General features: G+C 39.7%; 1 protein-coding gene across 7 annotated transcripts in view; it reads left to right on the forward strand.

Moving 5' to 3' along the window:
- LRGUK (leucine rich repeats and guanylate kinase domain containing) overlaps positions 1-23292 on the forward strand; it is a 131418-nt gene extending 108126 nt beyond the window's left edge. For 2 of the 7 annotated variants that reach the window (XM_082399145.1, XM_082399147.1), the window contains 5 exons: positions 1878-2017; positions 9917-10005; positions 11853-11972; positions 17601-17749; positions 22643-23292. In XM_082399145.1, the coding sequence (XP_082255271.1) occupies positions 1878-2017; positions 9917-10005; positions 11853-11972; positions 17601-17749; positions 22643-22773 (629 nt within the window). In that variant the 3' untranslated portion in view covers positions 22774-23292. Of the gene's footprint in view, positions 1-1874; positions 2018-9916; positions 11973-17600; positions 17750-22642 lie in introns of those variants that run through there. The other 5 variants (XM_082399146.1, XR_014246710.1, XR_014246711.1 and 2 more) reach the window with 5 other exon arrangements.
- The last annotated feature ends 384 nt before the right edge of the window (positions 23293-23676 follow it).

The raw sequence follows: 23676 nt of genomic DNA on the forward strand, positions 1-23676 counted from the left end.
GTTATGAACATAATTACTTCAATGTTCCTTTCCAGAATGCTCTATCACCTGGAATTCCTTGACTGTGGATTTGCCCATTTGTTGCATCTTCTGAGTCTCTCCCCCTCTCTCAAGACTGGTGCTGGGTTGTGGAGCTTTAGGCTTCCCTACCATGGTTCAATACTTTTACTTGTCTGCAACACCTTTTACCTATTTTTTTTTTTAAATTTATTTGTTTATGACTGTGCTGGGTCTTCGTTGCTGCATGCAGGCTTTCTCTAGTTACGGCAAGCGGGGGCTACTCTTTGTTGTGGTGCGCGGGCTTCTCACTGCAGTGGCTTCTCTTGTTGCAGAGCACAGGCTCTAGGTGCGTGGGCTTCGGTAGTTGCAGCACATGGGCTCAGTAGTCGTGGCACACGGGCCCTAGAGCATGCGGGCTTCAGTAGTTGCGGTGCATGTGTTCAGTAATTGTGGTGCGCAGGCTCTAGAGTGTGCAGGCTTCAGAAGTCGTGGTGCGCGGGCTCAGTAGTTGTGGCACGCAGGCTCTAGGGTGCACGGGCTTCAGTAGTTGTGGTGCACAGGCTCAGTAGTTGCAGCTCGCAGTCTCTAGAGCATGCGGGCTTCAGTAGTTGTGGCGCATGGGCTTAGTTGCTCCGCAGCATGTGGGATCTTCCCGAACCAGGAATTGAACCCATGTCCCCTGCCATGGCAGCTGGATTCTTACCCACTGGACCACTAGGGAAGTCCAGCTTTTACCTTCTTTTTGTCAGCTGGGGATTGCCACACAATTTGGTAGGAGTTCAATTTCAGATTCCATACCAGCACACAGCCCAGGAGTAGAGGTCTGATTTCCCACAGGTGTCTCCACCCTCAGTCCAGGTGAGACTGTGCCCAGGCTAAGTCCTGAGGTCTGTGGGCTGAGATTTCCAGACACTCCCTTTCCAACTTCTTGCCTAATAGCACAGGTCTCGTACATTAAGCACACAGGGACTGGCCTCGCCTCTCAGGCCAGAAACCTCAGCCCCTGAGGCACTCTGACCTCTTGGCATCAATTTCCACTCCTCTGACTTGGAATCTTCACTTCACTTCCAGCACCTGGAAATTTTTCTTGCTTGCTTTCAGTTTTGCTATGTGATAAAAACAAATTTCTGTTATATATTATCCACTATATATTTTGTCTTGGGTGGGGATAGCTTCCCACATCTGCTCAGTCAGCCATATTGGCTAGCGTACATGTGGAGATTATTTATTTTGGCATTTTTATAGCAATACTGAAAGTGTTGATGTTCCTAATAAATCCAAAGGTATGTACAACTGGGCCCGCTATACATGAGCAGTGATAGAAATTTAGATTCTTTATATTCTAGGCCTCTGGACATTCTGATGTTTTACAGGGAACGTTAGACAGTATTTATGTGTAAATTCTGTTAAATAGTGACCTCATCATCCACTCCATTCTTTTAAAAAGTTTTTTCTTAGTGTTGCATGATGATGATGATGATGATTTTAGCCTTTTAGGACAATTTTGTCAAATGGAAAGTAATTATAAAGGGGACTTTTCACTTAAGTATCTGTAAGCCATTGTTTTTGTCAAGTTTTACTTCCTTTAATTCCTTTAATTCATAAGTCTGTATTATTTGAACACTAAGGGTACTCCCAGGACATGTCTACTAGGTGCTGCAGGCTGACTTTATAATTTTCAATAATAATTATTATTGTTATCGTGTTCTGAGACATAAATTTTTAGTTATCTTACTTTCAAGTTGAAATGCACAGACTTTAAGTATACACTTTGTTGTGTTTGGACAAATCCAGATATAAAACATTCTCTTACTTCAGAAAGTTGCTTTATCCAATTTTATGCCTTTTATTTTAAACTTTACTTTTTTCCCTAGCAGATATTAAGAAACCTCAGCTGAAACCTGAAAAGACTTCTAAGAAGTTTAGAGCTTCGAGTGAGTTTGAGTCCCTGGATTTTGCAGACAGAAACTACTTTGTGAAATTATGGGCCAAACTTTCAGGCAAAAACATGCCAGCGGTAAGAAGGGATAGAGGGGTGAGGGAAGCTGTAACTGAGCATTACAAAAGTCAGACAAAAAGGGCATTGGATATTTCAAGACTAATAAGTTTCACCAAAACTGTCCTCTGACTGGTGTCAGCTGAAGACAAGTTTTTTCTCCCTCTTTCTACACCTCTAAGAATAGGCATGGGATCTAAAAACAGAGTATACAGTGTAGATTTTTTTGAGTACCTTTCCCCCAGGCTCCTAGTGGAAGTTCTGACACTCAGTTCTCCTATTTAACAAGCATAGAAAAGAACTACATAGAATTAATGCTGTAGAATATGTATTTCAAGGGAAAACTTGCTTTACTGTTGGGATATAATTTTGAGTATTCTTGTGCTGAGGCTTCAAAGTGGGTCCACTCAAAGAGTCCATGTCTTATAACCTTGCAGTACTTAGACCCATCCTATGACGTATTTCGGATCCCGTTCTTTGAGAACTCAGAGAAGTCAGGATATGCGGAAGTTGGCCCTACCTCCATATTAGGTCATGCTCTTTTCTGTTTGTGATGGTTTTTCTGTGATGGTCTGGGAATACAGAGACCTAAATCATTGCCATTGGCCTCAGAAGCGACAGAACTTCCGATTTGGTTGTCAACTCCTTGGTCGTGTTTCCCTAAGCCTTGCCTGTTCTAAGCAAATAATCACATTGTCTTCTAAAGTCAGAACCATAGGCAGTGGTCACAAGAATCAGACTGGTTACTTCAGATGAAAAGTCTAGGGCCGTGGTGTACAAGGGCATAGCTATACATTCTGCTCTGATTAAGTCATAAGAATGGGATGTTTGAAGTACAAGGAACAGATACCCATTAAAGTCAGCTTAAGTAAGAGGTAGTTCCATTATTAAAAAACATATGATGAGTGGATTCACAGTGCATCGTGAGCAGGGATGAAGTACAGATCTCACAGGAACCAGATTGGAAAGTGCATCCCAAAGGCATCAAGTTCCTCTCATCTCTGCTTCTCTTTTTCCCGTGCTCTGTTGTCCTCTCTCTCCTGGCTGGCCTCCTACACTCACTCAGCTTCCCTCCCACATAATTTGAACTCATTTGCACGCGTGCCAGCCCTGACTCACCATGGCTCTCTGCCGGTGGCTCTATGCCCACAATTCCTGGCCACTTCTCTCTGTCTCTTTAATTCATACTGTGGAAGGCAAAACAATCTAATTGGCACAGCTGGACTTTCTAAGCCATACCACACAGATCAAATTAAACTGCTTGTCCTGTCACCTGTGGCAGGGCAAAAGGCAGGGCCACTTGGTACAGATTCTGGCTTCTTAGAAGCAGCAGGGGATGGGTGTGCACTCTAAACATCTAAGAATAATATAAATTTGTATCATGATACTGGAGTACTGGAAATGTCCTATTTATTTATCCAAAATAAATTAAATCTGGAATTGTTCCCACCTACCAGGATCTGTGGGAAATCAAATATCAGTCGTTAGGAATGGGGATCACTCCCATTCTTTGGATTAAGTTCAAGAATCCTGAGGTTTATGTCATCCTAGAAACTTAGGGAAGGGCCTCTGGTCTCCAGACTATCATGATTACCATGGGGATGTTCCTTGTCTGAAACCCTGAGTTCCTTTCTGAGCCAGGGGCTCTGGTATTCTCCAGATCCTTTCATGCTCGTATGTTCACCCAGTGCCGACCCCCAAGATCTTGCCACACCCTGGGAGCGCACTCGACATGAGGAGCCCGTCAGCCTCTGTCCTTGCAGTCCTGGGAAACCCAGCTCTTTTCAAGTCAGTCTACCACTTCCTCTCTGCACCTGCTGTCCTGTACAGCTTTAGGCTTCTTGGAGCTTAGACTTTCAAATATAAGGTCTTTTTTTAATCTCCCAGGACATGGCATATCCAGACTGTAAAAACTCCAGAGCACACATCCTTGGCCACCTTTATTCTTTAATGATAAGTCTGTGTCTTGACAACCAGAGCCAGCTCATGTCCCAGTTAGACTGTCCTGCCGCACAACATCATACCGATGAGAAACACACCATTGAGTCACACCCTCTGCCTGTTAGGGGGTATCCATGATTTATTTAAATATGACAAATCTGAATATTACCTGTTAGAAAATTTTCAGGCCTAATTAAAGATAGCTTTTCTTTTTTTTTTTTTAAGATTTTATTTTATGTGGACCATTTTTTTTCAAAGTATTGAATTTGTTACAATATTGCTTCTGTTTTATGTTTTGGTTTTTTTGGCTGCGAGGCATGTGGGATCTTAGCTCCCAAACCAGGGATTGAACCCACACTCCCTGCATTGGAAGGTGAAGTCTTAACCACTGGACCTCCAGGGAAGTCCCTAAAGATAGCTTTTCTCTGGTCAAGGGCACTCAGGTACCCAGGAGCAAGAACAGAGGAACAGATGAAAAACACACACACAGCACACACACAGTGGGTTCTCAGCTGTAATTCATCTCCAACATCTCAATATAAAACTAATGAACAGTATGGGGTAACTGGAGAGTGGAGGGTATGATAAAAAGGCAATGCGAGAGTAGAGGGGCCACCTTGGTGGCGGGAGGGGAGCAGGTATGTGGACCACGTGTTGTCAAAAATTCTCATGAAATTTTGACATGTCCAGTGTCACTCCTTACCTGTAGTCACCTCCCTGAGAAACTGTTCGGCCCCCATAATCCAGGGCATCTAGAGCCTAGTGTAGAAATCTACTGTGTCCTGTGTTAGAGGGTGGGCAGTTTCTCATCCATGATGGCAACGGCGCTCAAACCCCTTGCAGCCTGAGCTTCTGGTAATTTTGCCTGCCAGTACTGGTGGAGAAGTAATGTAATAGAGTAGTTTCATAGAAAAGCAAATCAAATCCCCCAAGAACCAACAGATTCACCCCTCAAAAATTAGAGCAAAGGTAGTACTTAATTGCCACTGTCATATATATGGGGTGAACTTGCCTAAGACTATTTTTAGTACCTCGTTTTCTTGTAAAGATTATGAATTCAATGCTATTTTGAAATGTTAAGTATTTATCAAATTTTAAGATATTTCGTAAGTTATTAACCTCTTGCCTAGCCATTATAATGCTGCAAAATGAGCAAAACCTTCTTAAGATCATCACCACAGAAGCTTTAATGAGATATTATGATTATATTGGAGGCCATAAATAGCCTTTATACGTCACTTATAACTTGGGAAGGGCTTTTGTATAAATTATCTCATGTACCCCTTATTGCAACCCTTAGGAGATGTTGTTATTCATTTACTTTCCCAACATAAATCCCTATGTATTTTTGGAACTTTATGGTGGATTGAGGAAAGTAATTGCAACTATCTCTGTCAAAAACCTATATCATAAATTTTCCACAAAAAAAAAAAAAGAAATGTTTGTGCTTTTTTGGGGTCTTAACTGTAGATTTAATGTGTTCATATTTACCTGTAGAAACTGTCAAGAGAGCCAGTTGACAGTGATGGACTAAATAGGAATTCCCATTGTCAATGCTTTTTTGGTCCTGTTTCTTTCAAAAGCACCCTTTCCACTTATGTTGAACACTGCATTCTTCCTGGAACCTACCTTAAACTCACTGCGTATGTGAGGTCTTTCAGTTTACCCCCTCTATTCTAATATTGTACCCTTTCCTTGTGTGTGGTTTGTCACTACGTGCATGTCAAGGTGTGATTACAAAATAACGGAGCTGTTTTTGTGTGTGTCTTCTGAAAACCAGCCTTATTCCTGGGTAGTCACATAGCCACATGTCATAACTTGTTGGGTAAGTGTATATTTGTGTGTTTGTGTGAAGATTTTTTGCTGTGGAAGTATCGTGAGTAGATCTTTGCCTTCTAGGAGAAGCTTTATTTTCAGAACTTCAATTGTATCAGTTTCTCCAACCAGCTCCTCCGATCTCCTTAGGGGACAGCCTTACTCCTGAGGCAGGCCAAGTTACTGAAAGCCAATTTTCTAGAAAACAAATTGCTGAATGACCAATTCATTCAAAGCCAATTTAGTGAATGTATGTGTGTGGCAGATAAGGCCAATGCAATCCAAAAAGCATCCAAAGATATGAAGTCCAGTGAGAAAGTGGACCTGTAATGACAAAATATTGGGCCCTACGTCTACTAAGCACTATTTTCTTTCACTGCTGTGAGGCAGGTCAGCTCAGGGAGCTTGTCTAAGATTACACAGCTTAGAAGTGTCTATTTCGACTCCAAAAGAAAAGTGCTTTCTTTTCCTCAGTACATTTTTCAGGGCATGGTGTTCAACACTATATTTATTAGCTGGAATAACACTATAAAGAGATACTTCTCTTATCTGCCACCTAGTTACCAAGTGGTACAGTTCATGTAGGATCAGCAGTCCAAGTGCCTTTTTCAAGATAATGAATTGGTTTCCTGTTATTCTCTGAAGGTGACCAACTAATTTTTAAATATCATTTTTAATCATTATGATTTTGATTTGTGCATATTGAAGGCTATCCACCCACTGCATTTCTTATCCTTATCAAAACTCAAATTATTCTACCTTTGGCCAGCTGGAGCTTCTGCAGGTTGACACCTGTGTCCTTTTAACATGACCCATCTTGCTGGTTGGTATGACAAGATATTCTATGCTCTTTTGTTCATTACCTGTCCTAGACCTGGAATCAGTCTTTTGTCCAAGAAGTCTTGGTTTCTTCAAGTGGGAGATGGTTGTACAAGAAAGAACACATCATGGTTGCTAGGAATGCTCATTGCTCTTGGGGTGGCCATTGTTTCTAGGCCTATTCTGTGGATAGATAAAATATTTCATGAGTTCAAGTTAATATTTCCAGTTTGGATTCAAGACTTCAGGATTTTTACTTAACGCCTTCTCTGTTACATATTTTTTCTTTTCTCCACACTGAGAGTCCTGCTTCTCAAAGATAGAGGCGATGATAGAATTATAGTATCTTACTAAATTTCTCGTTTCTTTTAACCACATTACACACAGAAGAGTCTCAGAATAACAATACTAAATACTACCAGCACCCATTATAAAAACTGAAAACAGTTTATAAAAGTTTTTTTACAAATGTTCCTCCCGCCATTGTTTGTGATTATGTTACAGCTATACTATCAGAGCATGCCCTCATATCCTCTCTCCCTTTTAACTCTCATTTTGTCTTAGTTATCAAATACCTTCATACTTAATACTCATCATTAGACCTCAGGTCAGTGTCTCTCTAGTTGTTTTATTGCCTAAGCTTATTCTCTGCTAGATACAGAAAGGGCTGTGGGAAAAATATTTCCTGCATTCTTGCCTGTTGATAACAGTCTGTTACACTTTACACTTGAATTGTAGTTTTTATCATCTATCCTGTTTCTTTGTTTTGGTTTACTTTATCAAGATCTCTTATTGTTGATATGTTGGATCTTCTTTGTCTATCTTAAATATTTGTCATTTTCTCTTGAATCTTTTTACCTCTTTCTTCATTTCTTTTTGAGGTTAAAGTTTTTCCTTCATTTTCTATTTCTCTTAAGTCATTATTTGTTGTGTTTATTCACTCCTGTATTTCTTCTAGTTTAGTTTTCATTTCCTAAGCGACTTTTTCCCGCATATTCTAATTCTTTCCTGAGTTCCAGCACCTCATTTGTGAGTTTGTAAAATTGTAATTTATTTGTCCCTTAGTGTTTTGTGTCATTTTCTTAATGTCTTTTAGTTTATTTTGAAACAGTAGATTAAAGATTTTATCTGTTTCCCCTTCATTGTGTACAGAGATGTTATTCTCCTTTTCCTCTTATTTCTTATAATAACTTTGCATTGGATTTGACTGGAAAATTTCTCATTTTTATGTGAAATTCATTTTCTCAAATATTTAGAAGGAAGGTGGTTTTTTCAAATAGTGTCAAGGTATATGGCAGTTTCCTTCCTGAGATTTCCTGGCTCTGTTCCTCTCTCCCGCTTTGGTCTAGATTTCCTCTTTCCTATGTCTCTGTTTGCTCTTTCCCAATTAATTTTTATTCCACCCCCATCAGCTTTTTTTTTAGTGTAAAACCGTGTCTTAGAAGGGAGCCCTAGTGGATTAGTTTCAAGAATTCACAGTTGATCCAGCTCCTGCAGATCTTACTGTGGACCCCTTATTCTTACCTACTATTAGAATGGAAACAACCCCTCCTATGTTTCAGCCGTGGTTTCCAAATTGTCCTGCTATGCTTCCTAGTGAATACTTAGCTATCTTGGGGCTCTCCTGTTCTCAGGTCTTTAAGTCACCCTGTTGCTTTCTTTGGCTTCCTCTTACATAGACACTGATACCATGCAGGTGTTGTGGTTATTGTCACCTGTATTGGGGGGTTTGAGGGGAGCTTGTCACCTAGTTTTCTTGTAAAGGTTTGATATGTTTTCATTTTGCTATTTAGTTGCTATGTCTGTGTTTATGTGGAAATTCTGGAAGGTCCAAAAACTATGCTTCCACTACCACTGTCATCTTCCCAGTCATGATATAATTTAGATCAAGGATCAATATAGGAAAAAAATAAGGATGGTATAAAGTAAAATCACAATACAAAGTGTATATACTAGTATAGAGTGATTTGGGGGAAAAATAATAACAAATCAACATGAGAATAAGACAGTGGATTTAGTTGATATGTAGTACTTTTATAGTAATATGAGACAATTTAGATGTATTTATGGAGCTATTTAAAATACAGTTTTTAAGTGGTAAAATGTAAGTAGAGTTTGTTTCTTCCTTTCTTATCCCATTATAAATCCCCTCCCTCCTACCCAGCAGACATTTTCTCCTCATTATGCTTACACAGAACCACAGAGATAATGGTCAGGGGAACAGTAAAGTGGTCTTGGCAATCAAATATCCACCTGAGAGGCTGTGGTCAATGAGTCTGCATGTTAGCTCTCATGTCATGTGTCTAAGGAACAATTTCAAAAGCTTGACCTAGAATTTCTCAACAGCATGTATAGTTATAAAACAATATGTGCTATCTTTGGTTTTTTCCTCTTTTCAGTTGCCTTTTGACACCAGATTATAAACCTTTTGAATGCAGAGACTATGTGGTTTTTTTTTTTTCTTTTCTTTCTTTTCTCTCTCTTTTTTTTTTTTTTTGGCTGCATCAGGTCTTAGTTGCAGCATGCAGGATTTTTTGTTGTGGTGCACAGGCTTCTCTCTAGTTGTGGCGTGTGGGTTTTCTGTCTCTAGTTGTGGCGTGCGGGCTCCAGAGCATGTGGGCCCTGTAGTTGTGGCACGTGGGCTCTCTTGTTGAGGCACACAGGCTCAGTAGTTGTGGTATGAGGGCTCTCTAGTCATGGCCCATGGGCTTAGTTGCCCTGTGGCATGTGGGATCTTAGTTCCCTGGCCGGGGATCAAACCCGCGTCCCCTGCATTGGAAGGCGGATTCTGTACCACTGGACCACCAGGGAAGTCCCAAGACTATGTTTTTTGTATCTTTGTATCCCCATAATCAAATGCTCACCAAGTATTTAGTGATGGTGATGGGGTGTTGGTGAAACACGGGAGGAAGACCTCCCAATCTGTCCTATTTCAGGATCGTACTTAACATCGTTGGATATATTCAATCAGTTAGTTACTAGGTGTGCTAAGATCTGGTAAAACTAAAAAGACAATAATAGTCTGTATCCTTGAGAGATAATCTCATTATAAAGATAAAAAAATATATATAAACATGATATCTTAATAAAAAGTTGCCTCATTATTATTTAAATGTCAGATAAAGTTTATGTATTAAATTTTAGTCTTCATAAAAATATTTCTATTTTATTTATAAAGTTTTCTTTCTTTCCACTGAACAAATATTGTTTTTTAGGCCTATGTTTTTTCCCTTTTTCTTTCCACACATTTGGCAGTCTCTAGAAAGAAGACAATGATTATAGCTATTTTAATCATCTGACATATTTTTAACATCAATATAATTTTAAATCATATTTCTTGCCTAGGAAAGAGAGTCTATGGCGAGACAGTATGAGACAGCCCGGCAGGCCCTAATGGGAAAGACACCTCCTCATCACACATTCCTGTTTCAAAGGTAGTGATTTATCACATTTATTTACACCTGGGCATCTTTAGATTGATTTTTTAGTATCCAAATATACCAAATGAATCTTAAATCATCAACACAAACAGGGACCTTTGTACTAAAATGGACCCAGTGGTTCAATAGTAAACCTAGTTCTAGAAGTTGTATTTCCCTTTCATTTATATATATTTTTAAAAGCACAATATACTCACAGCTACTAGAAACTGATGATTTTTTGCAGTCTTTGAAGACTGCAAAGAATGATATTTCTGGTGGTGTTTGAATATAAGTATCAGCCTTCGCCAAGGCTTTGATGATGGAAGGTTAATTATATCCTGTTGAATATCCTATACTTGTCCTTCATGAATCTCAAAAAATAGTCGTTAATGATTTGTGGGATCATTTGTTTAATGTCTCCTTTCCACATTAAACTGTAAATTCCATCAGGATGGGGACCATTTTATCTTTATTAAGCCATGAATTCTTAGTCCTTAATATGCAATGTTTCACTTAGTTCCTGATGCATAGTAGAGGCTTCATAGATATTAGTGGCTATAATAATTATTGTACTATTAATTATTACATGTGAAGAGGCACATTTAGACTTTAAGATTTACTCAAAATGAATAACCACGATGTTTATGAAATGTTTGTGTTTTATTTTCTCATGAATGTTATAGGCTTCAGTATTCTGAATTCTCTTTTCTGTGTGACCTTTTGGAAAATTTGAGTAATAAAGTGAAATCCCTGTTTTCAGAAAGTCACTAAGAGCACTGACAAGACCTTAATTATAGTGTTTTAAAGAGCTTTTTAAAGTGCGGTGAGTCGAGGAAGCAGAATAAAAAAGCCATTTAAAAATGTTTTTCAATTTCACTTCTCTTTATTGTCTGCAATATTAAGCTCTCTGTTAAAAATCTTTAACCAATATAAATTAAGTTTTGTCTTTGTCTGCTATATAGCAAAAAAAGTGTGATTAATTTTCTCCACATTGGTAAGCTATCTTTGGATAGTCTGATTCAAAAGGCAGGCTGTGTGGAATATACAAAGTTCTACTGGGGGGATGGGAGGGTGGTGGCCAGGAGATGGGTACTGTCCCCCAGGGCAGCTAAAGCTGGGGCCTGTGCGACTCTCACCAGCAGAGCAGCCATGCCTATTGAAACACTGTGGACACTAAGCTGTTTTAAATCTGAGCTCCAAATGGGTTATACTAGGGCAGAAGGATGCTTTGAATTTTCATGCATTTATATGCAGTCGGGCTACTTTGCACATAGCAACTCTATTTAGCAAGTCTAGAGTGAATAGCAGTAGGATTTATTCACTAAAAATAGTTAATGATTCTTTCAAGTCACTCTGGGGAAACAGGCTAGTATAGATGAAAAATAGATATTTTATGCTAGAGTTCAGTTGAAAGTACAATATTAGAATTTGTATAAATATTTTATTCTGGTATTATTTCAATGCATTAGATTATAAACAAAACTGGAAAATATCTATTTCAGTTTTTATAGCAGTTGATATATTGCTGGACTTCACAGAACAAATGAATGAGGGTTTACAATTGAATATGTACTAATCAGTAGGAAGAAAATCTGCCTATATTAATGTCTTAATTGATAAGGAATATTCAGAAAAATACAAATTTGCTTAATCTACAAATTAGAATGTAATAATGCCAGTGTCTAAGACAAGCTCTGACGTGAATGCTTATGAGTGTATATATTACATTATTCGAAATAGCTTTTATTGGCGTATGCATTTACTTGGGACGTGTAAAGGTCAGTATTTAGGTATTACATGTGTGTATGCTTGGTATTATTACAAAATTCTGTGGATTTTTTTTAAATTTCCAATTTCAGGGGTCTAGTACCAGCACCCATCATCAACAGTCTACGTTATTTTACAGCTTTAGAACTAAAGAAAAGTTTTGAGCTTTATGGAGATTACTTTAAAACTCCCTTTGGACCTTCTGAAAAGAGGTGAGTTGAGTTTTATTGGATAGTATAAGGTATTTTCTGCTGGTTAGTTAAAATGGTGGCACTCATCCTTAGACTTCAGGGAATTCCTAAAGCTGGGAAGCAGGGCCCCAACTCCCACCATGGAATTTGAATAGAATAGATCCTGGCCCTCTAGGGAGGAGGGCACAGGCTTATAACCTAGGTTCACTGGAACCTAAGAAGCTTCTCTTTGGGACTTTGAAACTTGAGGGAGTGACACGCTGATGCAGGGGCAGTTAGAGATCATTCAAATCACCAGTGGTGGAAGAATCAAGAATCCATTGTGGAGCGCAAGCAATGGTGTCTACCAGTCTCTTCCTATATTGCAACTTGGCTGTGTTCTTGGCACCTAGCTTACCTTTGCTCTTGCCAGGTTTAAAAACCTGGTTCTCTAGTTTTCCATTAAATCTATAAACTACCAAATAGCTTTTCAATAACTCCCTTTTTGATATTTAAACCCCTTATAGACCAGATCAGACCCTTCACCACTGATTTTAGTGCTTGGCTTTTGTGGGTATTCTATTACATTCCATTTCTACTTCAGCTGTGCCTGCCACTACCATTGACTATGTCTCTGTAGGTCTTGAATCCACACTTCCCAAGCAAAGATCTGGCTGGTTGAGGCAATCACTATCTACTGCGGGTGCCACTCTTGAGTAGAATCTCTAGCCAGAGCCCTCATAGGTAACAGGCTGGTCTATAGATTTGTTGCCCTTATCATTTGTGGCCAGAGCAGTGACAGAGAATCAAGTAAAGAACTCTTTAGAAGGGGTCCATGGGTTTGGTCTCTCTGAATGCATGGCAACAAAATAGACAAGAAGTGACTGGAAGCAAGCACACTAAAACATTAGCAGTGGGTCTTCCTCTAGATTTATCAGTTATTTTTATTTTCTTCTTTATCTTTTTTTCTGTAACTTCTAAATCGTCTGCACAGGATATATATGTTTTACTTTTATATCCTAAAAAATTATTAAAAATCCATGAGAATTTGATGAAATATTCAGTAAATGGGAAAAATTGGTCCTATAGATACAATTAAGTTTCTTACATCACTCTATATGTTAAAACAAATTTTAGATAAATTATAAAGAGTTAAATACAGATCAGTGCTTATAATATAAATGGTGTGTTAAAAGTCAGGTGCACATGTATATCCAACATAATATAGGTTTAAAAATATTCATGTGTATGTATAGAAAAAAAACACTAAAAAGATATATACTAAAATAGTATCAGTTATTATCTTCTAGTGGTGGGATTGTGGCCAATTTTTATTTTCTTTGTTCTTCCCGATATTTTCAACAATGAGCATTTTATAATTTTTGAAGTATTAATATAAAATGTAATTTTAAAAGTCTGCCACAGCAAAGAGATGTTTTATGAGGGTGATGTACGTCATAATGAGAATGTCAATTTAAAAAAGAACTAATGCTTTCCTTTATTTCTGAGTTTTATTATTGTGACACTTTGGGTTTCCTTTCATAAATTTGATGATGAAAAACAACAGGACCCACTAAATGGCCACCCAAGTCTGCACATCTCACTGGATACTAGAGACTCTAGATTATAGTTAGTTAACGAATTATAATGACAGTGTTGAAACTGTAGATCTCTAAGGATTTATTCACACTCTGGATTTTTAGTACAGTTAGGTAGCTTGATAGGAGTATAGTGAGAGAAAGAATATCTTAGTTTAGGCTGTTATAACAAATTACTGTAGGCTGAGTGGCTTAACCAGCAGACAGTTCTTTCTCACACTTCTGGAGGCTGAGAAGTCTGAGATCAGGGGGCCAGCGTGGCCGGGTTCTGACGAGGGTCCTCTTCCTGGTTTGCAGATGGCTGGCTTCTTGCTATGTCCCCACATGGTGGAAAACAGAGGGAGGAAGCAAGCTGTCTTTCGTCTTTTCTTATAAGGGCACTAATCACATTCATGATGGCTTCACCTCCTGACCTAATTACCTCTCAAAGGTCTCACCTCCTTATACCAACCATCACATTGGGGGTTAGGATTCCAATATATAAATTTGGGCAGGGTGGAGTAGGGACACAAACATTCAGTCCATAGCAGAATTAAAAAAAAAAAAATTAAAAAATGCCTACTAGGCTGCAGTGGGCTTATTTATCATCTGTTCCCACAGTGAAAAGGGTGGGTCAGACGTTCACTCAAGTCTGACCCTTCCCTCATGGTAACACATGTGCCTTTCAACCCAGCCACTTTTTGACTCCTGACTTTCAAAGCATTTTCATTTACTCTTAATACTTCCTTTGATACAAAAGAAAAGTAATTGTTTGAAAGGCAGAACTTGCTCTGTGATACTTTTTTTGGTGTGTGTTTTAAATGAAGAGGTATTCTTTTCCAAAAATAAGAGACCAAAACATATGTATTTTGGGTTGAATTGTGTACATAATTCAACTCCCCGCAAATGTACATATTGGAGTCCTAATCCTAGTACCTTAGTGTGTGACCTTATTTGGAAGTAGGGTCATTACAGATGCATTTAGTTAAGATGAGGTCAGACTTGGGAAGGGTGAGCCTTTAATCCAATATAATTGGTGTCCACATATACACACACACACACAGCAAGGGAGCTTGGGTGATGCAGAAGTCAAGGATGGTCAAAGATTGCCAGCAAAACATGAGAAGCTAGTAGAGAGACCTGGAACAGAATCTCCCTCAGAGCCTCAGAAGGAACCAACCCTGCTGACATTGATCTTGGGCTTTTAGACTCCAGAATTGTGAGACAATGACTTTCAACCATTCAGTCCTCGGTACTTTGTTACGGCAACCCTAGCAGGCAAATAAAATATATATTAAAAACCCAGTGAAATTTTTGGTGCCATTTTCTTTCTAAGTTCCCTCCAGCATACTCTATTGATATCACTTTAGAGATCTGGCCATAAAATCTATGGATTATTGTTTTTTACTAAAAGAAGGAAGAACATCTTTATACTTCTATAGTTTGGAATAAAAGATGTAACCCGTAAAACCTAAATGCATCTAAGGCTGTGTTCAGGGGGAAAAGACTCAGTCTAGTCATACTTCTAGAGAGAAGACCCCAAGCATGGGTTAATCATGGCCCTTTTCCACTGCAAGGGTAGAGGAAAGAGTTATTCAGTGACTGGAAAATCCAGATGTTGGTGGTACTGGTCTCAGTTTATATACTTCTCTAGGAAGCGCTTCTTGGACACGCTCACTTACCTTACGTGGAAGCAAGAAATTGGGAAACAAAGTCTTCTAGGAGCATGGGTGTTCTGCCTGAAGGGGGCTAGCATTCTCTGAGGGGGTCCAAAAACTGTTGTCCAGTAACAGGAAGACAGACCCAAGAACTCTGTCCAATCTAGTAAGAGGTACCCCTGCCTTCAAGCAAGCCATTAGATTTCTCTAGTTGATAACCAGTAGTCAAAACTTCTAAGCAGAGCCCATAGGCACAAGGAGACTGCCCCATCCTGGAGTATGTCTGCCTGGGAATGTTGGTGCCATCTGGCCCTGGCTGTAGTTGATAGGAAGCTTAGGTCCAGCGAGCAGCCCATGTCCATGCTCAGCAATATGGAAGCTTTCCAGGAGCGCTGGTTCTGGATTCCAGCCATGAACTACCGCCCAAGAGCTGCAGCCTCTGCTTGCCATTCAGACACATTGGACGTGTCCCCTTAGTATGCCTACACCACCCACTGTATTTCATCCTGGGTCAAGGACAGGCCCAGAGAGCTAATTGGACTGTGTTTCCAGTGATAGAGCTCCTGAGAACACCTCCTTGAGACTTGCTTCTACCCTTTACATGTCTGGTAGTCATAACATCATCCTGATAAGATGTGGACACCCTCACTTAAATGACAGGCTTTATCTTGAGTAGACCCAATTTGGATCAGCCTTTGCTACTGCTAGGCTGTAACTGAAGTTAAATGTGGAATGTGAACAAGTGGAGGTCAACTTGAACTTGATCCTAGACTCGTACTACTTTGCTGAGATGGGAATCATTACGTTGGAGATACAGAGAAGAAAGCATAATCATAGCCAACTACTAGGCTTTGCAGTAAACAATTATCTATTGATTTTCAACATTCTAAATCAACCTTTAGCTAAATTATGAAAAGACATAACTATGAATACAAAACTTAATACAATCAATTTTGACAGTAAAAATTTCCAATGACAAAGTTTAGGAGGTGGAGATGGCAAGTGAGTATATATCATCTGCTGTTGATGGAACAAGAAATGGGGATTTTTAAATATGATACATGAAGATGTAGATCTGACCAATGGAGGAACTGAAAATAGTGATAGAACTGTTTGTGGGGAGAAAAATGGGGGGAGGTTATTAAGTGAGCTAAATCCTTTCTGATCATAGCAGAAATCTCTATCAAAGATATGTTTAAAACTGGCAAGTCAATAAAAGTCAGTGACATGTTATTTAGAAATAAAAAGGTTATTGTCAGAATATCTAAAAACAGTTAAGAATGGTTGGCTCTCAGGAGAATGAAATTGGGGTCACTGTTACTTTCTATTTTAAGCCCTTCTATATGACTTAATTCTAACTATATATATTTAGTAGGCTGATTAAAGTGTTAATGAAATGTTTTTAAAGAAATGAGTAAAATCGCAGAAGAAAAGATGAATATATTTTGATTATATAAACATTTTAAGTTGCTCTAGGTCCAAAACAAATTAAAAAGGGAAACAGGAAGCTATATAAAATATATATGAATAACTTATATAATATACTATATATGATATATAGTATATGTAACAACTAACATATATAATATATTGAATATAATATTCATATATGTTATAGTTATATATTCAACTTATAATATGTGATTCAATATATAATATATTCAATTCCATATATAATATATATAACATATATATTCACATAAATTGATATGGAAAACATTCAGATCCTCAAAAGAGAAATGAAGAAAAGAGGTAAATAGTTCACAAAAGCTAATTAATAAATACAAGAAATAATGTTTAATCTTGCCATGAACAAAGCTCAGCTGTTCACAGTGCTCCCTTCTGCAGGATGAGCTCCGCCTCAGTGGAGCTGCTTCCCCCAGAGGAAGCCAGGAAGCAGGTGGAGCCCAAAGGAGGGCAGCCTACTGGTAGGAAGCCCACTGGCCCAGACGCAGAGACTTCACTTCAGGCACCCAGGTCACACCCCAACCTTGTCCTAAAAAGGGGGACAAAAAACTAGCCTTAGGTATGCCCGATGTGTGGTCCAGATCAGGCTCTCTAACACGCTTTCATTTTTCTCTGTCCTTGAAATAGCAGGGACTGCCCTATATAAATTGCACTGGATTCTGAAGTCCTAGGAATTAGGATCCGTGCCTGACTCATCTTGTTTTATAGACTCCAGCACCTCTCAGGATGCCTTGCTCTTAGAAAATATTCGGTGATGTTTTGTATAATGGATGAGAAGCTTATGCTAATATATACAGTACTTAACATATCAGCTGCTAATAGGTCTTGGTACCTATGTATCATTGAAAACTTTAGCTCAACAGAGATATGTTTGGAAACTACTGAATGATTTGACAAAGATAACCCAATGCTCATATGGCCATTAATGGTATTACATCTCAAAGATATATTCATTTTTCATTTTTCAGTGGCATGGATTCCAGTGATTTCATGAAATACTCTGCATTATTTGAGTCTTGTCCATGGTCAAAAGACTTGCCTTTTCATCCTCCAGAAGACAGAATTTATTCACACCCAGAATCAACAATAGGCGATATTGAGGATCAACCCCTAAAAGGTATGAGTCATTTACATATGGTTCTCATATAAATATTAATATTATAATTATTTCCCACTGTCTCTCTGTTTCTGATTTTTTTTAATTAATTGAGTGTTTAGAGTGAGAATCTCTCCTTTGAGGTAGGATGGGTTATTTATCCCCCATTGTAATAGATGAGAAACAAAGTTTAAAAAGATCAGGAATGTGCCCAAGATTACTTAGCTACTTAGAGTGGACGCTGCTGCTCTGCCCATCTGGCCACACTGCCTGCAGGGATGTTCTGGGATGAGGGGCCCATGCTCTTGAAAGGAGGTTTTAGCAACTTGGGCTGCATTCAGTGAAGGCAAAGAAACGCAGGGAAGTTTTCATATCACTGACCAGTCTCCTGCTCTGGGGGTCTGGCAGAATCCTGACAGTTTTGTGTTTGAAGGATCAGGCCAGCCCCTCCTCTTCACCTCCTTTTTACACCTTGCTCCCCAACAGACTTGTGAATGCATGTCTCCTGGCACAGACAGGATGGCCATCGCATTTTTGTCTCTGGCAATGTTCATAAAGAACATTGAGTAAAGACCTTAAACAGTGTGGGGAGACTGAAGGGCTAGAGGTGAAAATGGAAAAGGGAGAGAGTAACCCATTATGGGGCTCTGTGAGCAACTGATAGAGGAATGAATAAATTGGGGGGAATTCTCTAGAACCTGGAGGCTAGGAGGAGCCACCATTAGTAGCCTGAGTTGGGGTGGGGTGGTCTGCCTGAGACCGGAAGAAGACTTGAAGATCCCCTGCTTACTCAGGTGATCACGGGAGCCAGAAAGAGAGTACAGACGTGTTAGGTCGCCAGGGACAAGAGGACACAGTAGGTGGCATCTCCAGAAGGAAGGTCCTGAATCAGGCACCTTCTAACCATTTCAGAGGTGGACTCCCTCTTCAGGTGTAGCTGTATTCAGGACAGCTGACCGAGATAGGGTATTTTCCAGCATTTTACTCATAAGGGAGGACAGAAGCAATAAATTAGAATCTGTTGGCCTGAAATAAACAGACTGCCAGGTATTTCTCCAGCCAAGATGGGTTTATTAGGGATCAAGCAGAGAATTGCAATTCGGGGTCTACAACCACAGTGAGCCACATGCAAGGCCCCACAGGGCAAAGGAAGGAGAAAGCTTTTTATAGAGAGGGAAAGGGAACTGGGAGAGCTTTAGTAAACCAAGAGTCCATGGCTTTTCATTGACTGAGTCCTTGCCAGGAAAGAAGAGGAGACTTCTTCCTTTTGGGCTCTGCTATGGTCGCAGGGCGGGAGAGCTCCCCCTTCTGGTCTCCCAACTCCATTTCATAGAGGTTTCTGTTTATTAATTTTTACAAGTCCCAAGACTCAAGTTCCAGGATGTAATCCCAAATTCTCAAGCAGACATACTATGTCATCTCACAGGATATGTGAAGTGTTCTGGGAACTCTTTTAAAGGCTGTGAGCTGCCACTTCAGAGCCTGAGGGAACCCAGGAGCCCTGGAACAGACATGTCCCCAAAGCTCATCATGGTTCTGGCTTCCCACAGGTCGTGTTCCCAGACCTTTCCCATCTCATTTTCTCTCCTCTGCCTGTATCCTTACTTATAAATGGGATACTTAGAGTTGAAAACTACATTCCAAACATAGTCTGGCCAGAGCAAAGGGGGGCTGTTACCCATGGGGCAGAGCTGTGGAAAGAACATTGCATTAGGAATCAGAAGACCTGGGTTTTGGTTCCATTTCTAATATTGTCTGGCTGTACAGTGTTGGGCAAATCAATTAATGTCTGAGCCTTAGGAATAATAATATCCGTCCCACAATAATATAGTAATATCCTATATTACTGTAATATATATATATATTATAATGTAATACATAATATAATAATACAGGACCAGCAAGATGAGGTATGGTGTAAGTAAGAAGTAAAATGCTAGATATCTGCTAGGTATTATGATTGTAAATTTTTATACACATAAAAAAGGTTGTGGTTGTTTTCTGCTGGGATGGTTTCTGGAGATTTATTTCATGTGAATGGGCCAAGTTTTCCTGTTTCTTTATATGCATTGTGATCTCGTGTCGAAAATAGGGCATTTGAAAAAGCAACTACCGCTCCCAGGACGTAGACCGGCTCCATGCAGGGGACGCCCTTCACTGATTGGCGGGGCGTGTTCTGAGCCCAGGATCAGTCCAGTGTGAAGGCTCAAGGTCTTTTCAGTCCCTTTCCGGGCATGCCCTTTCCCTGACCTCTGTGTGTGCTTTTCTCCAGTTCCCCAGTATACACAGATGCTTTTAAATGAATGTATTAATTTCCCTAAGCATCTTCCTCCTGCTTTTTCTTGGGGCCTTAGCTGTTCTATGGTGTTCCTCAAGTAAGAATCTCTTGTCCCAGGCTTCTTTAGGTCTGTGCCCCCTCAGGGTTTTTCAGGAGCCCTGCCCACTGCTTCCTATGGCTTCCTGTAGCCTGAGATCCCAGCTGTGCCACCTCTAGCCATCTGGGCTATGAGTTAGGTGACACAGAGGCCAATCAGGCTGCCCCTAGATGGGCTCTCAGGAGGGAACTGGGAGCCAGGCCTCTCTTCCCCCAAACTGTACTTCAACCCCTTGGGAGGGGTAGGGGCAAAGGTGAGTAAAAACTTCATGAGATTTCTTACCCTTGCTAATGTGGTCTTTTCATGGTTGGGCGTTCACTTGGTTGCTGTAGATCATTGACTGATTTCCAGAGCTCCTATAAAGTTATTTTAGCTAGTCTCTAGTTTTTCTTTTAATGTTTCCCTGGGAGAACAAGGGCCTGGAGCTTCCTAACCTGCCATCTTGCCAACATCTTTCTGTGGTGATTTTCTCAGAAATCACATCACGCTACTGCCTCTGGGTCAGTTAAACCCTCATATTTTTTTTTTCACACGAACTGCCAAACCAAGTTTATATCATCCAGTATATATCATCCAGTATATGTGCTGTTAATTTTTTTTTTTACATAAATGCAACTTTTGTCTTCAGCTTTTTATCCTTTTGGTTTCAGCCCCACATTCCAACTTGATTAGATCATTTGGGGTCTTGCATCTTCCATATTTACTACTTTATAGATTTCTATTCAGCCAGCAAACATGCCACCTATGCCTTTGTCATTGTTGCTGTCAACACTGGGACCCAGGACTTGGCCAAGAGAAACATCCTGTGACAAGTCTCTGGACACTGACTTCCAGGGAGAGTCTACCTGCTTTGTGACGCTTACTCACATCTCTCTAGTGCATTCACACGAGAAACCGCGATGCGTGCCTTGCGTTATATCAGTCGTATTTTCTAACTCTGAGGTCAGCAAGCTTTCTGTAAAGAACCAGACAGTAAATGCTTTTGGCTTTGTGGACAACATAGACTTTTTTGCAACTACTCAACCCTACCATTGCGGTGTGAGAACAGCCATAGACAATATGTAAATGAATGGGCATGGGCTGGTTTCCATTAAACTTTATTTACTAAAATGGGCTGCCGACCAGATTTGGCCTATGGGCTATATAGGTTGTTGACCCCTGCCTAAGTAAAAAGGAAATTAAGTTAATTTGAAATAATTTTTCTTTGCAAATCCCTTCCAACACTTATCACTCACTACAGTTCTTTCTGAATGCACAAACCATTTCTTTAATAAACTGGAATTTGCTGAGGTTTAAAGTCAGGTGTGCTGGTTTGTAGACCTTTATTTCCATTTTTTAAATGGCAATATTATTTGCCTCCAGTACTTTTCTCATTGCAATGAATTCTCAAAGACCAGACACTCTAAAATTACTTCTGTCAGTTATTTCAGCACCCTGGGAGGTAGCTTACCTGGGTGTGGACAAGGGAACTGATGTAGAAGGGAGGCCTGCTCTTCTACTGTCTTCTTTCTTCTTCGGGGCCTTTATTTGCTTAAGATGTTTTTGTTACTCTTTCCAGCTTAAAAAAATATCTCCATGGTGAAAAAAAAGTAGAAAATTAGGAGGAGCCTTTTCTTTTTTCTTTTTTTTGGCTGCACCGCATGTGGGGATCTTAGTTCCCCAACCAGGGATTGAACCCACGCCCCCTGCAGTGGAAGCGTGGAGTCGTAACCACTGGACAACGAGGGAAGTCCCTTTTATCTTTTTCTGTCCTCTGTTAACAGGATATCATCTTCTCAAGGAGTATGCCATTCTTGCTCTAAATATACCTTAAGAAGGTCCATTTTGCCTTTAACATTTTGGATTGCACTGGCTTGTTTAATAAGCTGCGTCTTCCCGATCTTATATTATAGGTCACTCCATTTTGATCACTTCCTGTAGAATCCTCTGCCTCACTCTCTCAATCCCTCCTACACTGCTTTCTCCCCAATGAGAATTCGGCTTCCTCTGTGGCCACTATGCTTCCGCCTTCAGTCTCTATCTTCCAAACTCCTCTTGCTTCCACAGTCCCCAGAGGAACCTAGCTCTGTGGTTCATCCTTGGTGTTTTCCTCGTGGGTGAACAAGCCAATCTTAAAGGGCATTAGATGAGGTTTCTCTAGGAAGGACTTCAAGGTGTGTGTGTGTGTGTGTGTGTGTGTGTGTGTGTGTGTGCTAAGTGTACTCACATATAATTGAAAAGGAATACTGTGCAGGGCATTTTATTACAGAGGGTATGAATGAGCAGGGTAGAAGAGTAGCATAGGAATTGCTTGCTGTAGCAACCTTCTGGTCATTGGGCAAGTCTACCCAGCCCAAGGTTTGTCCAGCCACGCACATGATATATTCTCAACCTCAGCCCTTATTTTTCTTATTTGGGTGTCATTTATTTCTTATAGTTTGTTATGAATGAATTCTAAAAGTTATTCTGGTTCTTACATCATGCAATGCTTATTTTCTTTGTTTAGTGTACCAAGGGGTAACTATACATACTGTATCTTTTTTTTCTTAATGTTTTACAGGACTACATAAACAGGTATTTCCATGTGAAAAAGGGTCTCTCCAACACAGAAGACACACAATCTCAGGCATCAGTCGCCCAGGTTCCAACACCAAACCCACCCTCCCTCCGATCCCTCAGGGCCGCAAGTAGACCCGTACCTGACGTTTGATCTTAACATGGAAAACTTGCTCTGATCATGTCCAGTCCCTTTGTCTCACCTGGCCGTGGATCCTGGCTATTCCTCACTCAACCAACTACCTACAAAAGAATGTTCTGTATGCCTTAATTCTCTCAGTTTCTTTTGTGATTCTCTGAATAGTGTCTATCTTTTTTAAAATGTAAGTTTTTCTTAGCTTTTATAAATGGAATTTCAGTTTTTCCCACAGGTATGAATGAATTTTCTAGCTGCTTCCTGCTCTGAAATATCAGATGGCAAAATCTCCCAAGATCTCTGCCTTGCTACATGCATAGTGATTGTGGGATAAAGCCAATGACGATTGTGCTCTTAAAATTTCAATGTGTCTGTTTATAACATTAGTGTATACTTTACAGGATTGAAATATTTTTGTTCTTCTCATTATGAAAAAATTATACAGTTCCATTTAACTTCTGACCAACATGATACCTCAACTTCCTTTAGCAATATGAAGGAATAAAGAGTATCAGGTATTTCTTTTATTTCACCCTTTTTTGACTCTGATTATGAAAGGTTTATAAGCAATTTTCATTGTCTTTGTGATTTCACTTCCTGCCATCTGCAGAAGAAAAATTGAGCAGTTATAGACGAGGCTGGTATTCGGCTGATTTGTGTGAGCAAGACTATGCTGGTTGTTAAAACACTGAAATGCACCCCTTTGGATGGGTAAATGGTCTTTCCTCTGAATCCTCTGTGCATGGTGATTCATGGGAACAAGAGCCTTCCCATAGTATGGCACTAATTGTTAAATATTTTAAATATCAAAATCCTCTAATGCTTTCCTTTTTAAAAAATATCAAAACCTCCTTTGATAATCCCCTTTCCCGTAACTCACATTTGGATGTAACACGATTTGC

Source organism: Balaenoptera borealis (genome assembly GCF_965194805.1).
Source record: "Balaenoptera borealis genome assembly, chromosome: 7".
NCBI lineage: Eukaryota > Metazoa > Chordata > Mammalia > Artiodactyla > Balaenopteridae > Balaenoptera > Balaenoptera borealis.